At 41.8% G+C, this 8,485-nt stretch overlaps 1 protein-coding gene across 1 annotated transcript in view; it reads right to left on the reverse strand.

The window, feature by feature from the left end:
* LOC109916673 (sortilin-like) overlaps positions 1–4,670 on the reverse strand; it is a 98,625-nt gene extending 93,955 nt beyond the window's left edge. The window contains exon 1 of the mRNA XM_020516411.2: positions 4,209–4,670. Coding sequence (XP_020372000.1) covers positions 4,209–4,460 — 252 coding nt within the window. The 5' untranslated portion in view covers positions 4,461–4,670. The remainder of the gene's footprint in view (positions 1–4,208) is intronic.
* Positions 4,671–8,485: the final 3,815 nt, after the last annotated feature.

Below are 8,485 nucleotides of genomic sequence, written 5' to 3' on the forward strand. Positions count from 1 at the left end.
TAATGTGCCACTATTTAAGAAAGGCGGTGAGGAAAAGCCAGGGAACTACAGGCCGGTGAGCCTGACATTAGTGGTGGGCAAGTTGTTGGAGGGAATCCTGAGGGACAGGATTTACATCGATTTGGAAAGGCAGGGAATTGTTTAGGGATAGTCAACTTGGCTTTGTGCATGGGAAATTGTGTCTCACTAACTTGATTTTTTGAAGAAGTAACAAAGAGGATTGATGAGGGCAGAACGGTGGATGTGATCTATCTGGACTTCAGTAAGGCATTCAACAAGGTTCCTCATGGTAGACTGGTTAGCAAGGTTAGATCACATGGAATACAGGGAGAACTAGCCATTTGGATACAGAACTGGCTCAAATGGTAGAAGACAGAGGGTGGTGGTGGAGGGTTGCTTTTCAGAGTGGAGGCCCGTGACCAGTACTGAGTCCACTGCTTTTTATCATTTATATAAATGATTTGGATGTGAATATAGGAGGTATAGTTAGTAAGTTTGCAAATGACACTCAAATTAGAGGTGTAATGGACAGCAAAGAAGGTTACCTCAGAGTACAATCTTGATCAGATGGGCCAACGGGCCGATGAGTGTCAGATGGAATGTAATTTAGATAAATGTGAAGTGATGTATTTTGGAAAGGCAAACCAAGGCACGACTTATACACTTAATAGTAAGGTTCTGGGGTGTGTTGCTGAACAAAGAGACCTTGGAGTGCAGGTTCATAGTTCCTTAAAAGTGGAGTCGCAGGTAGATAGGATAGTGAAGAAGGCATTTGGTATGCTTGCCTTTATTCATCAGTGCATTGAGTATAGGAAAAGCTCAGCAGATCTGGCATCATCTGTGAAGGAAAAAACAGTTAATGTTTCGGGTCCGGTGACCGGCAGAGCTGCAGAACTGCAGACCCAAAACGTTAACTCGGTTTGTTCCTTCACAGATGCTGCCAGACCTGCTGAGCTTTTCCAGCAACTTTGTTTTTGTTCCTGATTTACAGCATCTGCAGTTCTTTCAGTTTTCATTGAGTATAGGAGTTGGGAAGTCACATTGCAGCTGTACAGGACATCGGTTTGGCCACTTTTGGAGTATTGCATGCAATTGTGGGCTCCCTCCTACAGGAAGGATGTTGTGAACAGAGATGCACTGTGACATAATTATGACCTTGAATATTAACAGGTACATGATATTTAGGAAGGACAGGAGGTAGTAGGAAAAAGCAAAAACTGGCTCTGTGAATTACTGATGGTATTAGCACAATAGAGGTGAACAAGCTAAGTTCAGAAAACCAGGATGTGGAAGCAATTTGGATTGGGCTCAAAAACAATAATAGGCAAGCAACTGTTTGTGAGAATAGCTTACAGGCCCCAAACAGTAATCATATGGAAGGATACTGTATAAAGAAAGAAATAATTGGAGCTTGTCAGAAAGGTTTAGCACTCTATGATGGTTTATAATGTGAGTTCATGATTTGTTGCTGTCTCATATATGCTTGACAGCCCATATTAGAAACCTTAAAAACTTAGGGCACAAGTGTCATACTGCAGGAATGCAACAAAGGTTCTTATTCTATATTTAGACTCTTTTTTCTATTCAAAATAATGAAGACATAAATGTCATACTCCAAAGTTCTTAAACTTGCTTCATATGTCGCCCAATATATATTTGCTGACACAGTAGTATGTGCAGTAAAGACTGATGATTTGCAGGTGAGGCTGTCCCAGAAGTTGCTGCAATTGTTGATCTTTGCAAATGGCGGAAATGGCAGACTGTGCATGCTCAGGCGCAGCGCACACTTTTACTCCAAAACTGCTTCTTTCCTTATATTTTTCTGCTTTTAAACCATGGCTAAGTGAAAATTAGATTCACAGTCAACAAAAGGTGTACAGTAAATATACGAGGATAAGCAAATTCACGAAGGACGGACATATGAATTAGAACTTTAATGTACACCACTAAACGACATCATATTGTCTGCCTTGGTCTAGGGTCACAATTTCACCACTACCAAAAGGTTGTAGATGCAAGTCACATTCCATCAACATTAGCACAAAATCGAGGCTGACAGTTCAGAGCAGCATTAAGGTAGACACAACCTTTCAGATGTAACGCAAAATGAGGCTCCATAGGCTTGTAAAACATCCCATCACACTATTCAAAGATGAGTCGGGTGTTTTCTCATTGTACAGGCCAATATTCAAATCATTATTGAAGTAATTAGCTGGTACAGAGACTCACTGGTTAGCACTGCTGCCTCAGTGCTAGGGACCCAGGTTCAATTCCAGCTTTGGGGGACTGTCTGTATGGAGTTTACATGTTCTCCCTGTGTCTGTGAGAGTTTCTTCTGGGTGCTCCCACTTCCTCCTAGTCTAAAGATGTGTAGATTAGGTGGATTGTCCATGGGAAATGAGGAGTTACCAGAATAGGTTAGGGGCTGTGATTTGGGTCAGATGCTGTTCGGACGGTCTGTGCAGACTCAATGGGCTGAATGGCTTCTTTCCATGTTGTAGGTACTCTATTCTATGATTTGATTACCTGACCATTTATCTTAATGCTGTTTCAATGCCACGTTTCCTACAGTCCAACTGTAGCAGATTTCAAAAGTGCTTGGATGTTAAGTGCTTTGGAATGCTTCAAATGTAAGCCTTTAACTTACCTACCCTTACTTTATTTTTAAAAACCGATGCCTCCACCTTCAAAAGCCTTTCACATTCCAATCTCCTATTGTAATTCCCAGAACTATTTGCCAAGCAAAAAGAAACTCTCTCCGTGTTCCAGCTAGACTCTGAACTAACATCGTGATGATAGACCAGACACCAATCATTAGAATTAAATCAACAGTCTAAACTAACACTCCTCCCCACTCCTGACAGCATATCAGGATTGAATACTTAAACAGCTTATTTTGCTTGTACACACAGGAAATGAGGAACTTAAGTGTCTGACCATTTTATCCAGTGTTGCTAACATATGGAATGAAAAACTCCTTTGAACTGTTTCTTTCAAAACATTGGTAACATACATAATACAATGCACTCTCTCTAGTTCAGTGTTCAAAACAATTGGGGTAATATTACCAACACTACCACATAATTTAATATTTATTCATAATACACCTTTGAATCAGGGTCAGAAGAATAAACTCAAGAAAACAATGTACAGGTTGTGATACTATCATGAATGATCAAAGCAAATTAAAAGTGTATCCTGATTTACATACATTACAAAGAGGAAAATGTTCCCTAAATTAAAGAAATAAATCGTCCGGCCAAAATAGGTTATTCATGTCCTGTTTCGCAATTCAATGACAATCATGGCTGATCTATATCACAACTCCACTTGTCTGCCTCGATTCCATATCTAAAAACAACTATCAATCTAACCATTTCAAACAACTGCTTATTTAATAACTACGGGATTTATTTTTTTTTGTCAAACCATGCATATAATCTGGTATCCTGCCTGATGCTCATCCTCGTTCATCAATAACTTTAAAAAGCTCAATCTTCATTCTCAGAGCCACGCCATTTAATAACTACTTGCTGCACAGCATTTGTGCTCACCAACTTCTATTACACAAGTCCCTTTAAACTAACATTAGCTGCGACTGAGCCCTCAGCAGTTATTAGGAGCGAGATTCAGGAGTAAGGTTGCAACATAGCACACGCCTGTTTAGACGACAACCGTGATCAATTTCACTTTAAAGCTGAGACGCAACACAACAGGCAGAGATGACGAGTCAAAACTGAACCAGACTCACTCTAAAGCAAGTGAAACTTGAAATCTGTGAGAGTTCCACCCCGAATAAGGACGACGCTTTCTAGTCATGAACTTTGCTTGCAAAAAAATTTTGATGGCCACATTTGTCAAAATAAAAAAAAAATCAAGGAATAAAAACACTGACAGGAGTTGTTGGAAGTGACGAGAGTTCCTCATAAGGAGAAAGAAGGGATGGGGAAAAGAAAATCAAAGTCTTCTTCTGATTAATTCTGAACGGTTAATAAACAGGACTCAACCTGTGGGTCTTTCTGTTTGTTTAATTGGGTCTGGCCTGAGGCCCTGGAGTAATTACTGCTGGCCACTTTTGTCAAAGCAAGAAGTGGGGGAGAAATGAAATCAAAACCCTGGCCGAAGACTTGTTGGAAGGTGATGGAGGGATCAGGTGGGGAGAAGTCTAAGCTCTTCTGCAGAACGGTTAATAAATAAACAGGACTCACCTTGTGGGTGTTTTTGTTTAATTTGGCCTGGTCTGAGGCCCCAGTGCCACAGGAGGACATCCCTCCCTGCTGGGCACTGCGACTGTGGGGAGCTCCTCGCTTGTACCGGAAGGCGCCCCTAAGGGTCGCCAGCTGCTGGAAGACCTCGAGTCGGTGGGCAGGTAGCTCGGGGAAGTCTCTCTTGTGGTCGCAAGACACCGGGCAACCAAAGAGCAGCGCGACGAGGAGGCAGGCGCTGAGCCCCGCGGCCATTCCTCCTTTCCAGACAACGATTAAAGAAAGAGAGAGAGAATTTCTTTTTTTAAAAAAAAAAGGAAGACCCCTCACCAACACCGAGGTACCGGGGAGGGGTGGAAGAGGAAGGGGAAAAAAAACCCCACAAAACTCAAAACAACATAAGAAACAAGGAAGTAAAAAGGAGGTTGTCGGGGGCGGGCTGGGTGATGCTGTCAAAAGTTGGAGGCCCGCCAGCACCGTGTGTCCGGTTGCTAAGCGGTTTGTGGTGTTGCTATGAGATGATGCGATAAAGGCTCCCTGTTGTGCACCTGTCACCTGTACAACAGCCAAGGGGATGGCAAAACAAAAACAACTTGCCAAGTTTCACTCCTCAAATCCCCCACCCCCACTCCCACTGGAGTTGACTGCATCCCTTCTCCTCCCCACCCACCGACCGACCGACCGACCTCTGCTCTCCGCAGCAATGCAACTATTATTACTGCTGTACTGTATTCCGAGTCCCCGCCCCTCTTCGTGACCCAGCCCAAAGAGAAACAGGGAAATTCCAACTCCGGATCTCTCACTGCCGCCTCGTTTCTCCTCTCACCTTTGCACTTACAAATGGTGTTTTGCCCAAGGAATGTCCTCACTCCACCCACCACAACAAGAGATTTCAAGAATCCACAATATTTTCCCCTTGTTCACTTACCAACTATGTGCCCAATAAATGTCCCCACTCAAATTTCAAGAATTCATAACATTTTCCCTCCTTCAGAGACTCAGCACGCACACACACGCGCCCTGTTGAAGCAGGAAGAACACGGGTCTCCCGGTGTCAGAGGCAGGGACACTACCCGCTGCGCCACAGTACCGGGTTTGATTTATTGCTGCTTCTGTCACAAACACGAAACGAAGAAAGAGAACAGATCCAGACAAGCACAATCGTTGTGCAAATAAGCATCCGAACATTCATGCAAAATGGGAGGACTAAATGAATTTAAAAAAATCTCAGGCTGTTTTAAAATTCAAAAGGAAGACTTACAAATTCAAGACAGTGGGAAAAACAGACCTCTGATTCAGGAAATGGTTCAAGACGTAACAGGTTTTAGGTAAGGGAAAGGTGGAATGGTAAGAAAACATCTAAAAAAAGGGAAAAGTCAGTGATAGAGCAGGAGATAGTAGAGTTTAGATGACCAAAGGTTTGATGCCACAAGACGCGAGGAAATGGTAATGAGACAAATAAAGAAACAAACGTCAAGAGACGTGATTGAAAGAGTGATGAGCAGCTGCTGTCCTGAAGAAAGACTGGAGGTTCCGACCAAAACCAGCAAAACAGAAGCAAACAAAATTGGGGCAAGCATTGCTGGAATTACTGGTCTGAAACTGTTGAACTCGTTATTTAATCTGGCAGGCTGTAAAGCGTCTAATCAAAAGTGGAGATTGCTATTGCTCAGGCTCAAAATTCTTCAAAACAGAATCATCTCTTTAACTGTGAGGTAAAAACAGAATGAAAACATTTCTAATATGTTGATAATGAGGTAGTTTCATTGCAGTGACAGCAAAAATAAATTTCTGATTATATTATAGTGATATCACCATGAAGGTCCCGCCTTCTCAATTTGACCCTCGCATGAGGTGTGATCTTTAGGTTAAACCACCGTGAGTCGTCTTCTCTCTAATGAGAGCAATCCTATGGCCTCCTGGGACTATGGTGACTTTACCTTTTAACTTTACCAGAAACTACAAAGTAGTAACTCACTATCATATCATATATCTTTTATCACATCTTGTATGAAAACTCTATGTCAATGCAATTTAAGTTCAGTGAAAATGACAAGAAGGGTCCTGACCGGGAACGTCAACTTTCCTGTTCCTCTAATGCTGCCTGGCCTGCTGTGCTCCTCCATCTCTACACTGTGTTATCTCTGACTTCAGCATTGGCAGTTCTTACTATCTCTGAGTGGCAAATCATCTGTCGACAAATTCCTCAGCCATTTTTATGAATGTTTAAGAAGTGCTGGAGAAACTTAGCAAGTCTAGTTGCATTGAGAAATAGAGTTAAAGTTTTGAGATCAAAATTCTTCTTCAATCCAGTTTCAATTCTTGAATAATACCTGAGAGTTTTGCTGAAAAAGCTCCCCAGCAGTCCTGCATCCCATTAGAGGAAATCACCTAATACTTTGCTATTAATAAATATCCACTTTTAGAATTTATTCCTGTGGAACATCTAATACTTCTGACTTGCACAGCATTTACATATACAGGTCAGGAATCCTTTATGTGAAAACCTTGGGACCAACTGGTTTTCAGAAAGAGGATATTTTTGGTTTTTGAGCCCTCTTTAGTCCATTCAGGCCTTTGGAAAAATACTTTGCTTAGCTCAAATGGGCCTGAAAATTAAATTTTTTCCCAAAAGAACCTGAGTGGACCTGATCAGACCAGTAGACACATTAGGTTTGGTTTTAGGAAAAAATCTTGCTCTTAGGTCAAAGAGTCATAGAGTCACACAGCATGGAAACAGACCCTTTGGTCCAACTAGTCCATGCTGACCATAATCCAAAACTAAACTAGTTCCACCTGCCTGCTCCTGGCCCATATCCCCCCAAACTTTTCCTATTCATATGTCCATCCAAATGTTTTTTAAATGTCATAATTGTACCTGCATTCACCTGTTCATCAAGAAGTTTGTTCCACACACGAACCACCCTCTGTGTAAAAAATTTGCCTCTTGTGTCTTTTTTAAATCTCTCTCCTCTTACCTTAAGAATGTGTCCCCTAGCCTTGAAATTCTCCATCTTAGGGAAAAGACAACTACCATCAACTCTGTCTATATCTCTCATTATTTTATAAACTTCTGTCAGGTCACTTCTCAACCTCCTATGCTCCAGTGAAAAAGTCCCAGCCTATCCAGCCTTTCTGGGCAACATTCCTGGTAAATCTCTTCTGAACCCTCTCCAGCTTGGTAGTATCCTTCCTATAACTGGGCGAGCAGAACCGGACACAGTATTCCAGAAGAAGTCTCACCAATGTCCTGTACAACCTCAACATAATGTCCCAACTCCTGTACTCAAAGGACAGCAATGAAGGCAAGCGTGCTAAATGCCTTTTTAACCATCCTGTCGAGATGTGATGCAGACTTTAAAGAATTATTTACCTGTATCCCCAGGTCCCTCTGTTCTACAACACTACACCATTAATTGTATAAGCCCTACCCTTGTTTGTTATACCAAAATGCAATACCTCGCATTTACGCCAATTGAACTCCATCTGCCATTTTTCAGCCCATTGACCCATTTGATCAAGATCCCTTTGTAATCTTAGTAAACCTTCTTCACTGTCTGCAATGCCACCAATTTTGGTGTCATCCACAAACTTACTAACCATGCCTTCTATATTCTCATCCAAATCATTTGTATAAATGACAAACAAAAGAGGACCCAGACCAATCCCTATGGAACACCGCTGGTCACAGGCCTCCAGTCCGAAAAGCAACCCTCCACCAGTACTCTCTGTCTCCTGCCCTTAAGCCAATTATTATTCCAATTGGCGAGATCACCCTGAATCCCATCATTAGTAAATCTAACTTTAGTCATTAGTCTACCATGTGGAACCTTGTCAAAGGCTCTACTAAAAGCCAAATAAACAAAGTCTACTGCTCTGCCATCATCAACCTTTTTGGTAACTTCCTCACAAAACTCAATCAAGTTCGTAAGACATGATTTTCCTCGCACAAAACCATACTGACTATCCCTAATCAATTTTTGCCTGTCTAAATGTCCATAAATCCTTTCTTTTGTAATCACCTCCAAAAATTTATCCACAGCCAAAGTCAGACTCACAGGTCTACAGTTCCCCGGTTTCTCCTTACAAACTTTCTTAAACAAAGATACAATATTAGCCACCCTCCAGTCATCAGGCACCTCACCTCGTAGTTTGTCCATTTGGACCAAGCAAAGATATTTTCTAAAGGGCCAGAACTCAGCAAATCTACAGGTCTGATCAGGTCAGCTTCTGAAAAGATCTTCGGTTTTTAGGTCTTTTCATTTTCAAATCAACGGATA

This window comes from Rhincodon typus, chromosome 18 (assembly GCF_021869965.1).
Source record: "Rhincodon typus isolate 14 chromosome 18, sRhiTyp1.1, whole genome shotgun sequence".
Lineage (NCBI taxonomy): Eukaryota > Metazoa > Chordata > Chondrichthyes > Orectolobiformes > Rhincodontidae > Rhincodon > Rhincodon typus.